This window comes from Microtus oregoni, unplaced genomic scaffold (assembly GCF_018167655.1).
Source record: "Microtus oregoni isolate MIOR12 unplaced genomic scaffold, Mior012 000007F_ref0000211, whole genome shotgun sequence".
In the NCBI taxonomy this organism is placed as follows: Eukaryota; Metazoa; Chordata; class Mammalia; order Rodentia; family Cricetidae; genus Microtus; species Microtus oregoni.
The window spans coordinates 57302138-57325116 of record NW_024543066.1 but is presented as its reverse complement, the minus strand read 5'-3'; the positions used below and the strand labels follow the sequence as shown (position 1 = coordinate 57325116).

The window sequence follows — 22979 nt, the reverse complement described above, 5'->3', positions numbered from 1 at the left end:
AGCCTCGGAAGCAAATTCCATAGCTCCTTTCTTCTATCCTTACTCTAAAGCCAGAACCAGTTAACTGAAGCTGCCGAGTTCTGCTGCTTACCAAAGCTAGAACATGACCCTCTTGTTCAATTACATCTTCACCAGCTTTCTGTTTTCATGGTTTCCTTCACTTCCTAAGCTTGGCTGTCCTGAAACTGAATCTGTAGTCAAGGCTGGCCACAAATTCAGAGAACTGCTCACCTTTGCTTCAGAGTGCTGGCGTACATGCAACACCACACTCAACTCTAAGCTTTTCTTTAATTTCTTTTTATTTAGAAATTTAGCTGGGTGGGATCTTGTCCTGAGGTCACCATACCCTTTATTCCATTTCTTATTCTGTTTATCACCTTGAACACAGGGTTTTAGCTCCATTCTACTTCCTGGTAGGCCTTTTTTCTCAGATTTTACATTTTGTTATTTACCTTGCTCAGCTTGCTCCTTTTCATTATAAATCTTCATTAGAGTGACTACTAATAACCTAGTAGTATAGACAGAGTCTATACTAGGCTGTTATAAAATTTCTTTTTCCAAGGGAATTAATCTAAAACTCTTCACTTCAGCCTCAGGCAGACTCTTCGGACCAGGGCAAGCAGAAGCCATATTCTTCACTAATATATCACAAAAATGATCTCTAGGCCACATATTAATATTTTCCCCTGGAAGCTCTTGATCTAGGCACACAGTTCAAATCACACTCAGCACCAGTGTCTTCCATGCTCCTACTAGGATGGCCCATTAAGCAGCACTTAAAGCATTCAACTGTTTTTCTAATCCATAGTCCCAAGGGCCATATTTCTTTTTTTTTTAATATTTATTTATTTATTCATTATGGATACAATATTCTGTCTGTGTGTATGTCTGCAGGCCAGAAGAGGGCACCAGAACTCATTACAGATGGTTGTGAGCCACCATGTGGTTGCCAGGAATTGAACTCAGGACCTTTGGAAGAGCAGGCAATGCTCTTAACCACTGAGCCATCTCTCCAGCCCCGAGGGCCATATTTCTTAAAAAAAAAAAAAAAGCATGGTCAGGCCTATCCCTGGTACCAAGTTGTGTCTTAGTTAGGGTTTTCTATTGCTGTGAAGAGATAGCATGACCACGGCAACTGTTATTATTATTATTTTGGATTTTTGAGACAGGGTTTCTCTGTAGTTTTTGGTGCCTGTTCTGGAACTAGCTCTTGTAGACCAGGCTGGCCTCGAACTCACAGAGATCCGCCTGTCTCTGCCTTCTGAGTGCTGGGATTAAAGGCGTGCGCCACCACTGCCCTGCCACGGCAACTCTTATAAAGGAAAACATTTAGTTGTGGTGACTTGCTTACCTAAGGTTCAGAGGTTTAGTCCATTTTGATTGTCATGGTGGGAAGCAAGGCAGCATGCAGGCAGACATGGTGTTAGAGAAAGAACTGAGTTCTGTTTATATTTTGCTTATTCTGTCTTTTAAACAAAAACTACTTTATTTCACATATATAAATTATTTTATTTCATAGGCATTGGTGTTTTACCTATGTGTATGTCTGTATGAGGGTGTTGGATCCCTTACAACTGGAGTTACAGAGAGCTGTGAGCTGCTGTGTTTTTGCTAGGGATTGAACCTGGGTCCTTTGGACGATCAACCAGTGCTCTTAATTACTAAGTCATCTCTCCAGCTTCCTATTCTGCCATTGTTTGTTTGTTTGTTTGTTTTGAGACAGGGTCTCTTATCCCTGGCTGACCTGTAACTCTCTGTATAGATAGATCACTACACAACCCACAGAGATCCACCTGCCTCTGCCTCCTGAGTGCTGGAATTAAAGGTGTGTGCTACCATGCCCAACTTGTTAGTTATGCCTTTTTATGGCAAAAAATTTGATGTTTATAATCATGGTGAATAGTATTTTTAATTTTAAATGGTATAAGAAACAAAGATCTATTTTTTTTGCATTTATAATAAGTTTTTCCCATGTTTACATATCATCTTAAATATTTTTTAAAAATTAACTTACTCTTATTTATGTGTTTGAGTATTCTGCATATATGTATGTTTACCATGTACATGCCTTCTGCCATGGAATCCAGAAGGCATCAGATTCCTTGGAACTGGAGTTACATATGTTTGTGAGCCTCCATGTGGGTGGCTGGGAATTGACCTGGGTCCTCTGCAAGAGCATCAAGTCCTTTTAACTGCTGAGCTACTTCTCCAGCCCCTACCTTCAACTTTTTGTTAGAAATTTAGGCTGTTTTTAATTTTGGAATATTGTAAATAAAGCCACAATGAACTGTTGAGCTATAGTTACTTGTATAGCGTATTTTCATTTCTCATGGGTAAACAGAAGAGTGGAATTGATAGATTGTGTTGTAATGGCACAAGAAATGAGTATGTTGTTTTATGTTCTTTTTTTTTTTAAATATTTATTTATTGTGTATACAGTGTTTTGTCTATGTGTATGCCTGCAGGCCAGAAGAGGGCACCAGACCTCATTACAGATGGTTGTGAGCCACCATGTGGTTGCTGGGAATTGAACTCAGCACCTTTGGAAGAGCAGACAATGCTCTTAACCGCAGAGCCATTTCTCCAGCCCCCATTGTTTTATGTTCTTATTAGCAGTGTGTGAGAATTCTAGTTGTCCTACATCTTTGGTAAAACTTGGTGTCTTTTGTTGGTATGTTTGTTGCATGTAGACTACAATGTGCAAGCCTGTCCATTAATGGCTTGAAGAGGCCATGGGAAAGAGGTTGAAATCTTACTGTATTGCTATATGTGTTACTTGTTCTTTTGAGTCAGGGTCTCTCACTGAGCCAGACTGGTCAGGAGGCTTCCTGGGGTCTGCCTGTCTCCATCCTCCACTACTGGAATTACAGGCATTTGCAGCCATGCCTTGCTTTTTATGTGGGTGCTGAGATTTGAACTCAGGTCCTAATTCTTATATAGCAAGTGCTTTACCCACTGCGCCATCTCCTCAGTATTTTTGTCACTTAAAAGTTTAGCTCTTGTGGGCACATTGCCATTGTGTTTTAATGTATAAAGTTGAAAAGCATCTGATTGCTTACAATTACATGAATTTATTGTCTGTTTTTAAAGGACTGCTTCTGAGGGGCTAATTCTCATTAAATTACTCTTTTTTTTTTTAAGACTAGTCAAGTGCAGTAGTGAGAAGGGAGGAAAGTGTAGAATAGGAGTTCAATCTGTAACTGACTGTGGACAATCAATTGAGATAACTCACTACCTTCGGACCAGCCTCATTAAATTACTCTTGCATGTAACAGGGGTTCAAAATCTATTGTGCTTATTGTGTGGGGATGGCGCCTTTCCCAGGTATGTATAGCAGTTGCTTTGTTATATTTCTACCCATTATGTTTCATTACGTTGTGCTCCCTTCAGTAGCAGGGTACAGACTCTATTTAGAACTTTTCTCCTTCTGGAAGTGTTAACATTAGCTCTGTAATTTCCTCAGCTGGCTAACTTTGGTTGACTTAAGTAGTAGCTGAAGCCACTTCCCTTAGCTAGCTAAAAGCTTCTCCATTGGAGTCAGATGATGAACTCAAAGTAAAAAATGAGAATTTTCATTAAAATTATCAAGTGTATCTTTACAATGCTGAAAACACACAATTAATTTGAGTACCACTTAGATTCCCAAGGAAACAAAATTCTGGTCTTATTTATGAATTTCATTATAAAGCATTTTCTTATGAAAAATTTCAAACACCAGAAAGTTGAATTTTAAAGGGTACCGGTATGCTTAGTAGCTTTTAATAAAATGTATTTGTTTATTGTTTGTTTGTTTGGTTTTTAGAGACAGGGTTTCTCTGTAGCTTTGGAGCCTGTCCTGGAACTAGCTCTTGTAGACCAGGCTGACCTCAAACTCACAGAGATCCGCCTGCCTCTGCCTCCTGAGTGCTGGGATTAAAAGTGTGCACCACTACTGCCCGGCTTATTTATTCTTAATTATTTGAAAGTGTGTGTGTCTGTGTGTAAACATATGTATAATTATGTCCATGCATGTAAGTGTCCAGGGAAACCAAAAAAGGGTTTTGGATTTCCAAGGAGCTAGAGTTATAGGCAACTGTAAGCTGCTGGATGTGGGTGCTGGGTTCTGAACCTGGGTCCTCTGCAAAAGCAGTGAGAGTTCTTGACTGCTGAGCCATCTCTCCAGCCCCTATACCTACCCTCTTTATTCTCTTTGTTTTCTTTATCTAATCACCACATATTGATTGAATAATTTTAATAGTTCATTTTGAAGATATGGGAAATCATAGATTAGTATATCTTATCCAGCCTCAGATCCTTTTGTGTTGTTTGTGGAACTTGTGTGATTCTCTTTTGCTTATTTTATGATCATTTATTTTCAGATGAATTTCTGATAGATTGTGTTACAAAGAAAGAAGGCAAGCAAAATTGGTGGAAGAGGTTTTATCATGATGGAAAACTCAGTTCTGCCCGCCCCTTTGCTGGTGTGGCTATCACTTCTGATAACTTTATCAAGTGGCCTTGCTCTAGAGCCATAGCTCACTTTAGTTCTCACAGCCAGTTCATTAGCCGTAGGTGTTAGTGGCAGCTATTTATATGAGTTGGGGGAACTGAGGCATAGTGAGACCAAATAAGTTTCCTAATACTAAGTATTTGTTCAATGGTGTCATTGGTATTCAAGTCCCAAGCATGTCTAATTCCCCAGAGCACATGCTTTGAATCAGATGTCTTCACTGAAACTTCCCTTTTCTCCTTTCAGTTTTTATGTCTCATGCTTGTACAACTTGAATCTGGTTTAGTATTCTTGTGGAAAACAGTGTTATGACTAATACTTTAAAATATTTATTGTTTTTAAGTGTGAGTGTGTGCATGTGTATGAGTTTGGGTACATGCATGTGATGGCCACTGTTCTCAGAGACCAGAGGTCATGTGCCTCTGGAGCTAGAGTTACAGGTGGTTGTGAGCCACTTGATGTGGGTGTTGGGATTGAACTTGGTTTTCTACAAGAGCAGTATACACAAGCACTTAGCTGAGCTGTCCCTCCAGCCCGGAACTTTTATGATTGTGAAGTCCTTGAAATTCCTGAGGAGGGAGGACCCTGTTTCAGATCAGAAGTCCTGGAGTTTTTTGCCGACTTTATTCTCTGGAGAATGAAAGAATTTCTTTCTTTGTATTAAGTTGAGGCGTATATAGCATTTCTTCTGTAGTGGAGCCAGGTACCTGTGTTTAGTGTGTGACACTAAACACTAGAAGTTCTTTCCTGTTTTTTGTTGTCGCTTTCTTTTTGTGATGTTGGGGGTTGAATCTAGGGCTCACACAAGCTGGGCAGTGTTCTGCCACTGAACCATATCCCCGCCCTTTGACTGCGTTTATTTCTTACTGAAGCTTTTAGGATGTTAGCCAGTTGGAAGTCCATTCTTGATAACAAAGACAGGGAACTGAAGCTTCTCCCTTTGCTCTCTGCTGGTTATAACACTCACTAAATTTTCCCTGGAGTCTTTCCTGGATTTATTTATTTTTGACACAGTCTCACTGACCTGGAACTTACTATATAGAGCAGATTGGCCTTGAACTCACAAAGATCTGTCTGCTTGCCTTTGCTTCTGGAGTGCTGGGATTAAAAGTGTGTGTCACTGCTGGGCAGTGGTGGCTCACGCCTTTAAACCCAGCACTCTGGAGAAAGAGGCAGGTGGATCTCTGTGAGTTCTAGGCCAGCCTGGTCTACAAGAGCTAGTTCCAGGACAGGCTGCAAAGCTACAGAGAAACCCTGCTGGAACCTCCCCCCAAAATAATAACAATAATGAAATAAAAACAACCCCTCCTCCCAAAAAACATGCGTGTGTCACTGTGTGGCCAGTTTCAGGGAGAATTTTTGTGAGTGACTCAAGGGGCAGTTCATTTCTGTTGACAACTTGGTAAAGTTGTGTTTCGAAATCAGTAGGTTTTTTTTCCTCTTTTGGTTTTTCGAGACAGGGTTTTTAACTAGCTCTTGTAGACCAGGCTGGCATCGAACTCACTGAGATTTGCCTGCCTTTGCCTCCTGGGTTTCAGGATTAAAGGTGTGCGTCATCAATGCCTGATTCAAATCAGTAGTTTTTAATTTTTTTGGAGACCCACATATTCCTTTTTGAAACCAATGAAAGCTATGGACCCCCCCCCCACACACACAAGATACATGATACAAATACACTTTTATCGATAAATTTTGTAGGGTCACTAACTCCCAAGCCTATACAAAGTACTCCAAGACTGAGTGGGTGACACGTGCCGGTAATGCCCACACGAGGGAAGTTGTAATAGCAGAACTCAAGTCAGGGTGTGGCAGATTGTCAGATCCTGTCTGGGAAAGCTGGGGAAATGTGTTCATTTCTCCCTTGGAGGCCCTCCTACTCTTGGTTTCTTCTTTAATAAATCTGTGTTTGTTCTGCTAAAAAAACAAACAAAAGAAGCTCTTTAAAGGTTAAAAAAAACACAACGAGGCTTTGGAGAGAGACACTGTCTTAAAAAACAAAAACAAAAAAAGAAAAAAAGAAAAAAGAAAGAAAAAATTGGAGACTAAAAAAAAAGATACAGAGAAACTGTCTTAAAAAATCAAAAAAAGGCCGGGCGGTGGTGGCGCACGCCTTTAATCCCAGCACTCGGGAGGCAGAGGCAGGCGGATCTCTGTGAGTTCGAGACCAGCCTGGTCTACAAGAGCTAGTTCCAGGACAGGCTCCAAAACCACAGAGAAACCCTGTCTCGAAAAACCAAAAAAAAAAAAAAAAAAAAAAAAAATCAAAAAAAGGGCTGGTGAGAGATGGCTCAGTGGTTAAGAGCATTGCCTGCTCTTCCAAAGGTCCTGAGTTCAATTCCCAGCAACCACATGGTGGCTCACAACCATCTGTAATGAGGTCTGGTGCCCTCTTCTGGCCTGCAGGTATACATGCAGAAAGAATATTGTATACATAAAAATAAATGAATAAATAAATATTTTTAAAAAAAATCAAAAAAAAGATTTAAAAAAAAGGGTAAGATTTGAGTATAAACTTAGAAAAAATTTGTTAACATGTAGAATATTATGTTGTTCAGTCCCTGAGATGTCTTGTGTCTCCTATTTTATTGAAACATTAAAATGGATATTTGTGAAAAAGCTAAGGTTCTTAGGGATTTTATGCTGATTACTAACCTTTTCAATTTGGTTTTATCTGAAGTGCTAGCTAAAGAATAGATGAACTCGGGCTGGAGAGATGGTTCAGCGGTTAAGAGCATTGCCTGCTCTTCCAAACATCATGAGTTCAATTCCCAGCAACCACATGGTGACTCACAACCATCTGTAATAAGGTCTGGTGCCCTCTTCTGACCTGCAGTCATACACACAGATAGAATATTGTATACATAACAAATAAATAAATATTTTAAAAAAATTCTTAAAAAAAAAATAGATGAACTCCTTTCCCAACCCCTAAGTTTAGGTTTCATTTTTTTTTTTCTTTACCCCAAATATGTTCAAGCACAGTGTGATGCCAGCCCCCAACTCTGATTGAACCCAGCAGGCTCTCCACTGCTGAGCTGGACCCTGCTCAGTTTTCTTTCCTCCTTGTTTGCATCTTCTTGTTGCTTTTCAAATGGTGGCATAGCTCCTGTTGCCCTGGAAGTAGAGACTCTTGCCTCTGCCTCCGGAACCGAGGTTATTTGGAAAGTGGGAATGTCATATTCTGGTTTCTCTTCAGATTCTGCAAGTTGGGACTTCCATCAGCAAAAGGACTGACTGTTTTTGGTTAAATTCTACTTTTAAGGGTTTGATTGTAACTAGGATTTTAGTTTGAGAAATGTCAAGAGTTTGAGGATTACAGACTTTTCATTTCTTTTGATAGAGTCTTGCCTTATAGCCTGGTCTCAGAATTGAGGCAATTCTCCTCTTTCAGCCTCCTGAGTGTTACAAATGTGCCCTACCATACACAGCTGAATTTACTTGCTAGATTGTTTTTTTCACTCTTACTTAAAAATTTTTTATACATTTTTTATTGATACTTATTGAGTTCTACATTTTTCTCTGCTCTCCTCCCTGCCTCTCCCCTCACCCTTCAGTCCTCCCCCAAGGTCCCCATGCTCCCAATTTACTCAGGAGATCTTGTCTTTTTCTACTTTCTACTTCCCATGTAGATTATATCTATATGAGTCTCTCTTAGTGTCCGCATTGTTGTCTTAAGTTCTCTGGGATTGTGGCTTTCTTTGCTTTATGTTTAAAAACCACCTATGAGTGAGTACATGTGATAATTGTCTTTCTGTGTCTAGGTTACCTCACTCAAAATAATGTTTTCTAGCTCCATCCATTTTCCTGCAAAATTCAAGATGTCGTTATTTTTTTTTTCTGCTGTGTAGTACTCCACTGTGTAAATGTACCACATTTTCTTTATCTATTCTTCGGTCGAGGGACATTTAGATTGTTTCCAGGTTCTGGCTATGACAAACAAAGCTGCTATGAACATAGTTAGCACATGTCCTTGTTGCACGACTGAGCATCCTTTGGGTATACCCAAAAGTGGTATTACTGGGTCTTGAGGAAGGTTGTTTCCTAATTTTCTGAGAAATCACCACACTGACATCCAAAGGGGTTGTACCAGCTTGCATTCCCACCAGCAACGCAGAAATGTTCCCTTTTCCCCACAACCTCTCCAGCATAAGTTGTCATCAGTGTTTTTGATCTTGGCCATTCTTACAGGTGTAAGATGGAATCTCAGAGTTGTTTTGATTTGCATTTTCTGATGACTAAGGATGTTGAACATTTCCTTAAGAGTCTTTCAGCCATTTTAGATTTTTCTGTTGAGAGTTCTCTGTTTAGGTCTGTACTCCAATTTTTTAATTTGGATTATTTGATCTTTTGGTGTCCAATTTCTTGAGTTCTTTGTATATTTTGGAGATCAGACCTCTGTCCGATGTGGGGTTATGAAGATCTTTTCTCATTCTGTAGGCTGTCGTTTTGTCTTGTTGACCGTGTCCTTTGCTTTACAGAAGCTTCTCAGTTTCAGGGGGTCCCACTTATTAATTGTTTCTCTCAATGTCTGTGCTGATGGGGTTATGTTTAGGAAGTGATTCCCTGTGCCAGTGCGTTTAAGTGTACTTTCCACTTTCTTTTTTATGAGGTTCAGTGTGTCTGGCTTTATGTTGAGGTCTTTGATTCATTTTGACTTGAGTTTTGCGCATGGTGATAGATATGGGTCTATTTTCATTCTTCTACATGTTGATATCCAGTTATGTCAGCACCATTTATTTTTTTTTTAATCTTTTTTTTCAGCACCATTTGTTAAATATACTTTCTTTTTTCCATTTGATATTATTTGCTTCTTTATCAAAGATCAGGTGTTCGAAGATGTGTGGATTGATATCCGGGTCTTCTGTTTGGTTCCATTGTCCTCCTGTCTGTTTTTATACCAACACCAGGCTGTTTTCAGTACTGTAGCTCTGTAGTAGAGTTTGAAGTTAGGGATTGTGATACCTCCAGAAGTTCTTTTATTGTACAGGATTGTTTTGGCTGTTCTGGGTTTTTTGCTTTTCCATATGAAGTTGAGTACCGTTCTTTTGAGGTCTTTGAAGAATTTTGCTGGGATTTTGATGGTTATTGTGTTGAACTTGCTAGTTTGTTAAACTGAAAATAAGGGAGGAAGATAGCCGAGGCCTCTCCTGTCCTGTCTGTTGTTTATACACATGGATGTTTTAGATACCAGACTCCGACTGAGGTGAAGCCGTGACTGGGAACTGCGGAAGGCTTGTTGCTAAACTTAGCATTCTTCCTTTTCAGGAAGGGAAAACCCTAAAGGTTTGGAACATAACTGAGAACAATAACCTAACTCTAAAGGGCAGATAAGCTTCAAATATGAAAGTAGTAGAGGCCAGGTGTATTTTTCCTGTCTCTTGTGAGAGCCATGGTAGGGCCCTTCAGGCCAGCTGCCCGGTGGTTTTTGCTGAGGTAGCTCATTAGGTCAGCATGCTGGGAAGGTTGTTCAGTTTTTGAGTGCTGTGAGACTCAGCATCTTTCTTGACAAAATTATTGTTCTTTCAATCTTACACTTTTCCTTATTTCAGTCTTAAGTACAAGTGAACAGGAAGGAAAATGAGTAGGTTGATTTACTTTATAACTGTAGGTGTGTGTTTCTTGGTTTGGGTAGATTATACATAGTTTTAAGGCAAATGTATGGAGCAGAAAATGTGTAGATTGAACCCTGAGAGATTATCCAGACCACAAAAAAGAGAAAAAAAAAAAAAGAGAGAATATCCAGACTGACTGGAAGAGCAGAAGAAGTTGGGTTATAGAGAAGTATTGCTCCTTTAAAAACCAAGAGCACTCGGGAGGCAGAGGCAGGCGGATCTCTGTGAGTTCAAGACCAGCCTGGTCTACAGAGCTAGTTCCAGGACAGGCACCAAAACCACAGAGAAACCCTGTCTCGAAAAACCAAAAAAAAAAAAAAAAAAAAAAAAACAACCCAAGAGATCAATAACCAAGATTAATACTTTTTAAATATCATGATAATAACTTGCTATAAAGAGAGATTAGATTAACTTATCTGGGCTGTGGTGGCGCACGCCTTTAATCCTAGCACTCCGGAGGCAGAGGCAGGCAGATCTCCTGTGAGTTCGAGGCCAGCCTGGTCTACAAGAGCTAGTTCCAGGACAGCCTCATAAGCTACAGAGAAACCCTGTCTCAAAAAACCGAAGAAAGAAAGAAAGAAAAGAAGGAAGAAAGGAAAAGAGAAGAAAGATTGATTAATTTGACGATATGGGGAAAATGAAAATATAATGTAAAAGAACTGTCTTGGGGATGGACACACGTGTACATGCACACACACGCACGCGCACACACTTTAGTTTTGTAAAGGGAAGTTTTTGGTTTTGGTTTTTCAGGACAAGGTTTCTCCCTGTAGCCCTGGCTGTCTCTTAACTTACTCTGTAGACCTGGCTGGCCTCAAAGTCACAGAGATCCACCTGCCTTGCCTCCTGAGTGCTGGGATTAAAGGCATGAACCACCACCTGACTGAGGGAATTTTTTTTTCTTTTTTTAAGAAAAGTCCTGGGGTTGGAGATAAGACTTAGTGGTAGAGAGTATGTACTGCTCTTGCAGAGGACCCAAGTTTGGTTCCCAGCACCCATACTGGATGATTCATAACTGCCTGTAACTTTAGCTCCTGGCCTCTGGCTCTGCAGGTACCTGCACTTCCATGCACACACCTACACATACACATAATTAAAAATAATAAAAATAGATCTTAGAAATTTCCACGAGGTGTAGGTGAACAGACTAATAAAAATGGGAGAATTGCCCACAGCACTTTTGTGTTGTCCACGACTGGGTAGGATGAGGAAAGTAGACTGCTGAGCTGAAAGTTGGCTGCTTCCCAGCAGCACTGTCTTTGCTCCGTGCTTTCCTGACTCAAGCAATGTGTCGGATTCTAGACTAGAGGAAGAGTAGGTCTCTTGCTGTTTGCATTTCCTCTCCCTGTCGTAAGTTCATCAACAGCTTTTCACGTTAGAGTCTAAAAAGACATTAACGACTTTCTGGAGCCAGATGAATCTTTTGATTTTTGTGGTTCATACTGTGACGCTGGGGTGGGGACAGGAGGGTGGAGTTACAAAGTGTTTGGACCCTTCTGGTTTATGGGATTGTTTTTTTCCTTTTCCCCTTAGGAACGGCGTGAATGTTGAGGGGGCGACACACAAGCAGGTGGTGGACCTGATCCGAGCAGGAGAGAAGGAATTGATCTTGACAGTGTTGTCTGTACCTCCTCATGAGGCTGATAACCTAGATCCCAGTGACGACTCCTTGGGACAATCATTTTATGATTACACAGAAAAGCAAGCAGTGCCCATATCGGTCCCCACATACAAACATGTGGAGCAGAATGGTGAGAAGTTTGTGGTGAGTGTCAGCCCAGCTTGATCCTCAAAATTAGCTTTTATTTCCTTTACTCTCATGAATGGACTTCAAGCACTAAAATAAAAGACTGCAACTTAGGTTAGTTTGTCTGTCAGGAAGTTAAATTCACTTCGAGATGGTCTTGGCACTGATTGATTTGTGCAGGGATAATCTTCAGGAATGAAGAGTTCTATTTCTGCTTAAATATGGTTTCATCTATTTCCTCACAGTTTCAAGTTTGTATTCTGTTCTTTTATGAAAACACTTGAGTTTCTTTTGCCATATGTCTTTGCTAATTGTAGTCTGATTTACTGTTGAGTCTGGAGTTATAGACTGAGATTAATTTTGAAAGGTATCTTCGGAAATATTTGGATAAACAGAGGTTTGTCATTTTGAAACCTATGTATCTCTACACTCATTCCTTTCCACATCTTGTTTCTTTCATTTCTTGGTGATGTCTGTGTGCATGAATAACTCTTTAGTTTTTCCCTCATGGTCCTAACATACTCTTGACTGCAATTTCCGTGAGCTGTTCTACACATTTCTATTTTGTAGCTATTATAAATAAGTAGAACTCATCTTGAATTTTAGATGATATGTAACAGCTTGTTTCCTGATGCTGTTTGGTCTTCAAAACATAGTTGCTATTGATACTTCAGACTGTTTATTTTTCTCTTGGTTGTACTATGTTTTATTTGCCTTTGACTGTTTCAGAAACGTTGACATAGGAAGCATTAATTCTTTTATTCTTTGTGGAAATGCAGTGGGTTCTGTTAGATATTGGCAAACAGACCACAGGTGTTTAGAGCTGTAGGGCTGGGAGTAGAGCTCAGGGGTAGAGTGCTTAACTAATATGTCAATATTCTTGGTTCAGTACTCTATAAAATAAAATGCTGATCTGCTGATTAAAGTTATCATCTCTGAAACTAGGATTCATCTCTTCTGTTGGAATGAACCACTAAATGCTTATGGAGTTCTTCCCAGTGGGGAGGTGAACCAAACATGGAAGTTAACTGGGGATAATTGCACATGAGTTTTGTATTAGCATGGTTTCTGTATTCTTAGAGCTACACACAAAGTTTAGAAATGAGACCTGATTGGTTGTGGAACCTTTTGAGAATTATCTAAGGTTTTAGCAACTTCTGTAGCCTTGGGACAAGGAATGAAACTACTAATTGTTCTTTTGTAAAAGATCAGCTTTATTAGCCAAATTTCTGTATGTTTAACTATTCATCTAGCTAGATGTCCAGTTTTATGGTGTCAGTCTTTTATCTACTACCACAGTAAGGAGAGAATATTTTCATCACTCCCCAAATTTCCCTACTCTGTTTTGCAGTTATTTTTCCTTGTTACCACTGATCTATTTTCTGTTTCTATATTTTGTTCTTTGTATTGACTGTCAGACACATGGAAACATATAATATGTACTTGTGTTAGCTGCTGTTTTTGTTGCTGCTACAAAATAACTGACAGAAATAAGCTGAGGAATTGAAGGTTTAGTTTGAGAGTGCCGTCGTGTTAGGGAAGGCGTGGTGGCTGGAGTTGTTCTAGTTGTGGTGATTGGGAGCATTAAGCAGTTAGTCACATTGCACCCATACTCAGGAAGCCAGAAGAGATGAATGCTGGTCCTTAACTTGCTTTTTATTTAGCCTAGGAATGGTGCCCACATTCAGGGTAGTCCTTTCCTCCAGTTAAACTTCATTGGAAATGGAAGGTTATCTCTAAGGTAATTTTGTATCCATTCAGGTTAGCAATAAAGATTAATTACTAGAGGTCTGTGTGTGCGTGTGTGTGTGTATGTATGTGTGAGCACACACACGTGCAAGCATGTGAGCATGTGCATGTAGAGGCCTGAGGTAATCATCCCTTTCTCAGTTACTTTCCACTTCTGTTATTATTAATTTTTACATTATTTATGTGTTAGGGGTGAAGTATGGATGAGGGTATGCGTGGGTGTGTGGAGGTCAGAACAATTAGTGGGAATTAGTTCTCTCCTTCTACCGTGTGAGTTTCAGGGATTGAACTCAGGTCATCAGGCTTTGTGGCAAGCAACCTTATCAGCTGAGCCATCTCACTAACCTTCTACCTTATAAGAAACTGGCAGAGCTGACAAGATAGCCCAGTGATCAAGAGTGCTTGCTGCACAACCATGAAGCCCTGAGTTTAGAGCCCAGCACCTATGGAACAAACCATATATGGTTTCTTGTTCACCTGTAAGTCTAACACAGTAGAAGGCAGACAGGACTATTACTAGAACTTATTGGCTCTCTAAGAAATTCGTTGCCCCTGACTAACAAGACAGAAAGTGATGGAGGATGACATCTATTGTCTGTACACCCACATTACACAGGTCCACACGCACGCAGGCAGGGACACTCACTCTGGCATCCACTGCACACACACACACACAAATTCTTGTCAGACTTGGATTGGAGGTGTGGTTCAGTGGGGGGAACTATGCTGAGCTTAAATGAAGCTCTGAGTTTAGTCCCTAGTACCACAGAAACCCAGTGTAGTAGAAAATGCCTGTGATCTTGGCGCACAGGAGCCAGGAGCAGGAGGAGGAGGATCAGTAGTTCAAGGTCTCTCTCAGCTATACACTAAGTTTGAGACCTTTTTTCAAAAACTCAAGAGAAACTGACAAACTGCTTTTCAAAATACTTTTGTCATATTTTCATTCTCATTTGCAGTAAAGAATTGTAGTTTTTCTATAACCTCAATATGTAGTATTTTAATATTTTTTTCCCTAGGTAGGGACTGCCCATGTATCCTTGGATAGCATTTAATTTGTGGTGGTTTTGCCTTAGTCTCCCAAGTGCTACCTGACCCGTCCCTGTCCCCCTTTTTTGTCCTTTTTTTTTTTTTACTCATGCTGGGGACTGAACCCAGAGTGTTGTATGTGCTAAGCATAGTTTGTCCCCTGAGTTACATCCTTGAACTTAATTTTTTTTTACTCTTATGCAGCTTTTTGAAAGATTTATTTTTGTTGTTTTGAGATGGGGGCCAGAAGGAAGAGAGAGAATGTGTGTATGTTGTGTCTGTGTGCCAGTGTTGAGGCCAGAGGTGTCAGATCCCCCGAGAGTTGGTTGTGAGCTTCTGGATGGAACCAAACATGGGTCCTCTTCAAGAGCAGTACATTCTTTTAGCCATGGAGCTGTCTTATCAGTTCCTATTACTGGCCATTCTGGTTGTATGTGTCTGTGTGTTTATGCCATCTGTTAGTAGCTGTCATGCCTGCAGAGGTGAGAGGAGGGTGTTAGATCCCTGGAGCTGGATTTATAGGAGGTTGTGAGCTGCCTGGTATGGCCCTTTGCAAGAGCAGCAAGTAGACTTAACCTCTGAGCCATTTCCCAGCCCCCACTATGGGCATTCATGTAGGTACAGTGGTAATCTCAAATTGATTTATTTATGACTAATTGACATTCATCTGTTTCATTGGTATGAAGATTCTGTTAATTTTCTGTCCACTTAAAATTTTGATTTGTTTTATTATTTTGTTAATAAGAATTTATTATCTGTAATGGATGTAAATTCTCTAGATGTTTTGTATTTCTCCCGTCTGTGGCTTGCCATTTTATTTTATTTTTTTAAGAGTGTTTTAAAGAACAAAAGTTAGAAATTTTAATGAAGCCCACTCTGCCACGTTTTAATTATTGGTAATGCAATTCATGTTTTAATAAAACGTCTTAACTCCAGAATGCCAGCCCTCCACCCCACAGCTCTCTTCAGCAGGGTCTTACTACAGAGCTAGTTTGGCCTTGAACTCATGATCCTCTTGCCTTAGTTTTCTGAGAGCTGAGGCTGCAGCTATGTACTACCACACTTGGCTTTATTACCCTGCTATCTTATAAAAGTTTTAGGCCGGGCGGTGGTGGCGCACACCTTTAATCCCAGCATTTAGGAGGCAGAGGCAGGTGGATCTCTATGAGTTCGATGCCAGCCTGGTCTACAAGAGCTAGTTTCAGGACAGGCTCCAAAGCTACAGAGAAACCTGTCTCAAAAAAGAAAAAAGTTTTATCATTATTTTAACTATTTTTAATAATGTATAATCCATTACTATAATTGTTTTTATAAATTTTATTTGGTTTGGTGGTATTTGAGTGTTTACAGATTGTGCTGCTGTGATCAGTTTTACATTTTTACTACTTTGATACGTTACACCCTATAGCCGTCATCCCTCTGAGCCTTCATCTTCCTCCAGCTCCAGGTCTTGCTAGTCTACTTCCTGTCCTATAAATTGACATATACTAAACATTTCATATGCATGGAATCGTATGGGATTTTTGTGTTTGACTTGCTTCTTTCATTTAGCTGTTTTCAAGGCTTACCTGTATTGTATTGTTAACCTATATTTTATTTTACCTTCCATTAGCATTCCATGGCTTCGTGTACTTATTAGTCAGGGTTTTCTGAATGAACAGAACTATATTATTTTATATAGTATGTATACTATATATTTATACACGTGTATGTATATATGTATACACGTCCTTGAGTGTGCGTGCGTGTGCGTGCGTGTGTGTGTGTGTGTGTGTGTGTGTGTGTGTGTGTGTGATTTATTAGACTGGCTTACAGGATGTAGTCTGGGTTGTCAACAGTGGCTGTCTCACAATGGAAAGGCCGAAAATCCAGTAGCTATTTTGTTCATGAGGCTGATGTCTCTGCAGTCCCAGTTTGGTGCAGGAGCCCTGAGGATTCCTGGAGAGCTGCTAGTCTTCAGTCTACATTTGCAGAAGACAACACTATCTTCTTCCATGTCTGTTTTTGGTGGTAGTGTGTAGTATGAATAATAAAAACCCAGAGACAGACATTGGGGTTCAACCTGAAGATCAGAAAAGCAAAGCAGCCAGCCACTGGCTTTTAACTTTACCTTGAACCATAAATAGGCAATCATGTCTCCTTGAATCAATCCTCAGATTGAAACTGAGTTGACAGCTGTCTTCCTCCTGTTTTATATTCCTCTTTAGTGCTGGGACTAAAGGCATGCACTGCAACTGCCACTGCCCGACCTCTGTGGCTAACTAGTGTGGCTGCTGGGATTAAAGGTGTGTGCCAACACTGCCTGGCCTGTATGGCTGACTAGTTTGGCTGCTTTGCACTGATCTTCAGGCAAACTTTATTTATTAAAACACAAATAATATACCCCTATATTTCCCTTTTTTGTCTAAAATAAAAAAGAAGGCTATAACTAATATAAGAAAAACTATATACAATAAGTACAATAACTATACAATATGTACAGGCAGTAAATACATCAACAGTGTCTAGTCCATTTGCATTTGACAAATGGAGAGAAAACACTCCATTATCAATCCTATCTTGATGCGTCCAAAATCTTGTGCCTAATTTGCTTTCTATCATAACTTGCTTTCTGTGTCTGATAAATAAGGAAAACTATAACTATCTAGTCTTCAGTCAACTCCCTCAGAGACCCAAGAAGGAAATAATATTAACTGAGTAAGCAAGAAGTGTGAGCAAGTGACTTCCAAAAAATCTGAGAAATGATAGAAAGCGCTGGCTGCCTTGACAGTCACCCAGAGTTCCTCTGCAATGTTGTGGCATCTTTCTTTGGCCTACAGGCCTAGAATATTTGATAGATTTTTCTGTGAAGCAGGTTATTCTGAAGGACTGTTCCACCTTTGTCTCAACAATATTTGGCAGACATTTTCTTTTGTGTTCTGCTTGTTTAATCAGGGCAGCATACTGTCAGCAGTCGAGGCAAGGGTATTTTGCCCATTTTGCTACAAAGAAAGTAAACTCCATGTGGAGTTTCTTCGATGCCTATTATCTTCTCTAAAGTAGATTGGTGCTGCTAGGAGAAAAAAAAAGAACTTGTGTTATTAAAACATTTTAAATGCAATATTCTGTAGATCTCTGAAGTGTTTGAAGGTGACCTGTCTGTCTAAAATATATTTTTGTTTGACCTTGAAAACATACCTAATCCCGGTACTCGGAGGCAGAGGTAGGTGGATTTCTGTGAGTTCGAGGCCATCCTGGTCTACAGAACTAGTTCCAGGACAGGCTCTAAAGCTACAGAGAAACCCTGTCTCGAAAAACAAACAAAACAATCCAAAAAGCAAAAAACAAAAAACAAAACAAAAAAAATACAAAAACCTAATATAACTACAAGTTCAATTATAATAGGTAATTAATAACTAGCCTGCAATTTCTTATTATTCTAAACAGTGGATAATAATAATTTTCAAGGACTCAGAACTTGCATTATATTGTTAAATGAGTTGTATAGGTACAATACCTTGAACGAGAGTAGAAATATATATACAGTATGTTCTAACAAAATTAATCTCAAATTTGTATCTGTATACACAATTTGTATACAATATACAAAAGTCCAGTCCAATGTAAAACATTTAAAACTAGTAGTTGCTTTCTAAAAGTAATCTACCTTTTTACCTTGTCTCTATATTTCCCCATTTTCAGAGTAGATTCAGTAATCTACCCTTTTATCCTATCATATCTATATCCCTTTTTTCTTTTTAATACAAGAACTCTGAATCTAATCTCTTTTCTCAACTTTCCTCCTGGCTGAAACCAGTAACAGCTGGTAACCAACCCCCCTAACCAATGACAAATATCTATAACCTGTTGAATGATTAAAAACCACCCATCCCACCTCTTGAGAATGTGGACGTCATAATCTTAAATTTACTTCCTGCTGTTGGGTATGGGGAGTGATGGTATGTTTAGGGGATCCTGAAAAGAAAAATTTGGGTAAATTATCAAGTCCTTGGAGAGGTATCATTTGTTGTCCATTCTCTGCATAATGGGAAAGTACAGGGCTTATCTCAAGTCCTGGCTAGAGTAGTCTGTTAGGCTGAATCATCTCAGTTAGTCACCTTGAAATTGTTCTGAGCAGTTTATAATCCAAAGTTGATCTTTAGGTGGTGTTTTTCAGCTTAGTGGTATTATCATAGTCCTGGAGGGATTGTCATTGTGGGGCCTTATTCTCCTTTTAGAGACTTTAAAAGTCTCTGTTAGGTTTGCTCATGGTTCACTGCAGAAAACTGATAAGAGACTCAAACTCGAAATCATGTACAGGAAGGTAGATGAAACCTTTTTCTAGAATTAGTTAGTACTCTGTTTGACCATTAATATCATGATTAAAAAGTACACACACACACACACACACACACACACACACACACACACACACACTTCATCCCTTAAGAAAAGCTGTTAAAGAGCCAATATAAAGCCAAAGAATTATGAGATTAGTGACAATAAAATAGTCCTTAAATTTTTTTTCTTCTGTCCCATATCAGGTGGCTCTTCTGACATGAGACAGAGATTTTGGATTTCACTTTAATAAGCATGCTTGGGGTTAGAGAAGGAGAGAGCAGCACTCCAACTCCAAAGTCAGCTTTAATCTTTAATTGGTTGGGACCATAAAGACCATTTGCATAGTCTGTAGAGAACAACAGAAACACACATTTAGGAAGATTTATAAAATTTTATCCTGTTGGGGGGCTGGAGAGATGGCTCAGCTGTTAAGAGCATTGCCTGCTCTTCCAAAGGTCCTGAGTTCAATTCCCAGCAACCACATGGTGGCTCACAACCATCTGTAATGAGATCTGGTGCCCTCTTCTGGCCTACAGGCACACATGCAGACAGAATATTTTATACATAATAAGTAAATAAATAAATATTAAAAAAAAAACAGCCTAGTCTACAGAGCTAGTTCCAGGACAGGCTCCAAAGCTACAGAGAAACCCTGTCTCGAAAAAACCAAAAAATAAAAAAATAAAAAAAATAAAAATTTTATCCTGTTGGAAATGTGATATACCAATAGGCCAATTTATCCTTTTTCTTGAGACATTTTTTCTAGATGATTTGTTCTTTTTCTTTAGATGTCTCGTTTGTCCGTTGGCCTTCAGATTCCTTGGCTGGCTCTCTTTATTCTCCTGAAAAGACAGAAACAAAACCCCTCCCCAATCCTAGTTTTGGGGAGATTCTCTTTTGGCAGTTTATATCTGATCAAATGAAGAACATTTGCTAGTTTTATAGGTTAGTTTAGATTAAATGGCCATGGTGCTTAATGATCTATCATCTCTTCTAATTAAGAGGTGTCATGTTCAAACTGAATTTTTATCAATTTTGATGGTATCCATAGCTTTCCTTTTCCTGTGGAAACAAAGCAAAACCTCTTCATCAACATAACATATGTCCTGTTATCCATTCTGAGGTCAGTACATCTTGAAAAAGTATATTGGCGGATCTAATTCTGTAGTTTTTCTATCATCCAATGTTTCTCCACAGCTGTTGTTCCTTTCTTATTAGCATTTAGAAAATTCAAAGTTAAGAAAGCTTTGTGCAATCTGTTTCTGGGAGTATTTATCATCCCTTTCTATTTATTTAACATATCCTTCAGAGTTGGATTTGATCTTTCTATTAACTGCCTGCCCTGTAGGATTGTGTGGTATACTTGTAATGTGCTTTATATTATAATTAGTATAAAATATGTTACACTTTTTAAGAGACATATGCTGGAGCATTGTCTGTCTTTATTTATGGCCATGATGGTCATAATTTCTAGCAAATGTGTAATTACTGAATCAGCCTTTTCCAAACTCAAAGCAGTTACCCATTAAAAACCTGAATAAGTACTAATGGTGTGGTATACATATTTTAGCTTTCCAAATTCTGCAAAATGAACACACCCATCTGCCAGATTTCATTCTTTTGAGTACCATTTAGGTTTCTTTCTGAAGGTAGTCGTGTTTGGTTATACAGAGAACTAGTTGGACATTTCCTTATAATTTCTTGGGCTTGTTGCCACATAATGGAAAAGTCTTTTTATAAACCTTTGCTATTGACATGATTTTTTTTATGAAATTCTGAGGCCTTCAGCACATTTCCAATCAATAATTGATTGATTTCTGTATTACCATGTGCTACAGGACCTGGTAGACCCGTATGGAATCGGATGTATGCTATGTATATGGGATGATTCCTATTCCTGATTTTATCTTGTTTTTTTTTAATATTCCTGACACTTTTTATTTATTTATTTATTTATTTATTAAGTATACAGTATTCTGCCTGCATGTATGCCTGCAGGCCAGAAGAGGGCACCAGAACTTATTACAGATGGTTGTGAGCCACCATGTGGTTGCTGGGAATTGAACTCAGTACCTTTGGAAGAGCAGGCAGTGCTCTTAACCTCTGAGCCATTTCTCCAGCCCCCCTGATTTTATCTTGTAACTGAATAAATAATAAAGTCAATTCTGTATCAGCTGGTATAAATTTAGCATCTCTTTCTGCATATTGTAAATCAGTAACTATGTTGAGAGATTCTTTAAAATTCCTTAGTACCATGAGAATAGCATATAATTCTGACTTTTGGACAGAATCATAAGGACTTTGATCTACTTTACTCATATTTTCTGATTTGCAACCTGCCTTTCCTGATTTATTTGCATCAGTATAGAATGTAGGGGCTCTAGTTATTGGTTTGTCTCATACAACGTAAAGAAGGATCCAGTTTGTTCTCTTCATAAGTTGAATTCTCTTGCTTTTGGGATAGTTATTTTTAATCTCTCTCAAGGAATTACTACAAGCTCTTTGCCAGGGTTCATTTTCTTCCCATAATTTGTCAATTTCATCATTATTGAAAGGTACTATAATTTCTGCTAGGTCTATTCCTGCTAATTGATGAAGTCTCAGTTTTCCTTTTAATTAACTTGGAGATCTTTTCTACATAAATTTTAATTTTTTTACTCGGTTTATGTGATAAAAATATCTATTCTAAGATAATATCTTCCCTCTGCATTAAAATTCCTGTAGGGGAATGTTTGGAGGGTAATATAATAATACCAGAATGCAGTTAAGATTTGGACCCACATGATCCACATGTACCTTCTATACTTTCTCTTCAACCAAAGCTAATTCTTTCTCAGCTTCAGCTGATGATTCCCTGGGGTTATTCAAGTCCTTGTCACTATCTAAGGAAATCATTAATAGTCTGCATTCAGTCTCTCCTAATTTTTTTTTTTTTTTGAGACAAGATTTCTTTGTAGCTTTGGTGCCTGTCCTGGAACTAGCTCTTGTACTCACAGAGAGCTGCCTGCCTCTGCCTCCCGAGTGCTGGGATTGAAGGCATGTGCCACCATTGCCTGGCTCCTAATTTGCACCTTTTGGTGTCCTTTTTTTGTTTTGTTTTGTTTTCTCTGTGTAGCCCTGGCTGTTCTGGAACTCACTCTGTAGACTAGGCTGGCCTTGAACCCACAGAAATCCTCCTGTCTCTGCCTTCCAAGTACTGAGATTAAAGGTGGGTCTAATTTTTTATAAACCTATTGTATAACCTAAATAATTAATATAATCTCCTCTTTGTATTTTTTTCAGGAGCAAGTTGTAATCCCCAACAAGGCAAAATTTCTTCTTCAAACATTATTTCTAAAGGTTCTACATTTGAATCAGATAACACAATGTCATCCATGTAATTGAAAGCTATAGATTGAGGAAATTGCTTCCATATCATTTTCAGTGGTTGACTTGTAAACTATTGGCACAGGGAGGGACTGTTTAACATCCCTCGTGGAAGAACCTTCTATTGCTATCTTTTAGCAGGCTGAGAATTATAAGTAGGCCCTGTGAAAGCAAATTTTTCTCTTGTCTTTTTCTTGTAAAGGTATAGTGAAGAAACAATCTTTTAAATCAATAACTATAAGAGGCCATCCTTTAGGCAATAGAGAAGGCAAAGGAATTCCAGACTGTAGAGAGCCTATTGGCTGAATCACCTTATTAACAGCTCTTAAATCTGTTACCATTCTCCATTTTCCAGATTTCTTTTTAACAACAAATACAGGAGAATGCCAAGGGCTGGTTGATTCTTTGATATGCTGAACATCTAGTTGTTCTTGTACCAGTTGTCCTAAAGCCTGCAGTTTCTCTATTGTTAAAGACCATTGCTTAACCCATACAGGTTTGTCTGTCAACCATTTTAAAGGTAGGACTGTTAGTGTCTTTGAATCAGCAGCTGTGTGCCCTGTTCTTTTACAACCTGAATGGTCAGTGACTGTTCTTTGTAATATCTTGTAATATTTTTTTTCAGAAACAAATTAATTTATGGTTTGTTTCTAAGATTGGGGGAATGTTG

The 22979-nt window shown here is 39.0% G+C and overlaps 1 protein-coding gene across 2 annotated transcripts in view; it reads left to right on the top strand.

The window, feature by feature from the left end:
- The window catches only part of LOC121450518 (sorting nexin-27), a 104283-nt gene that overhangs the window by 15901 nt on the left and 65403 nt on the right, over positions 1-22979 (top strand). For both annotated transcript variants that reach the window (XM_041655478.1, XM_041655479.1), the window contains exon 2: positions 11635-11866. In XM_041655478.1, coding sequence (XP_041511412.1) covers positions 11635-11866 — 232 coding nt within the window. The remainder of the gene's footprint in view (positions 1-11634; positions 11867-22979) is intronic.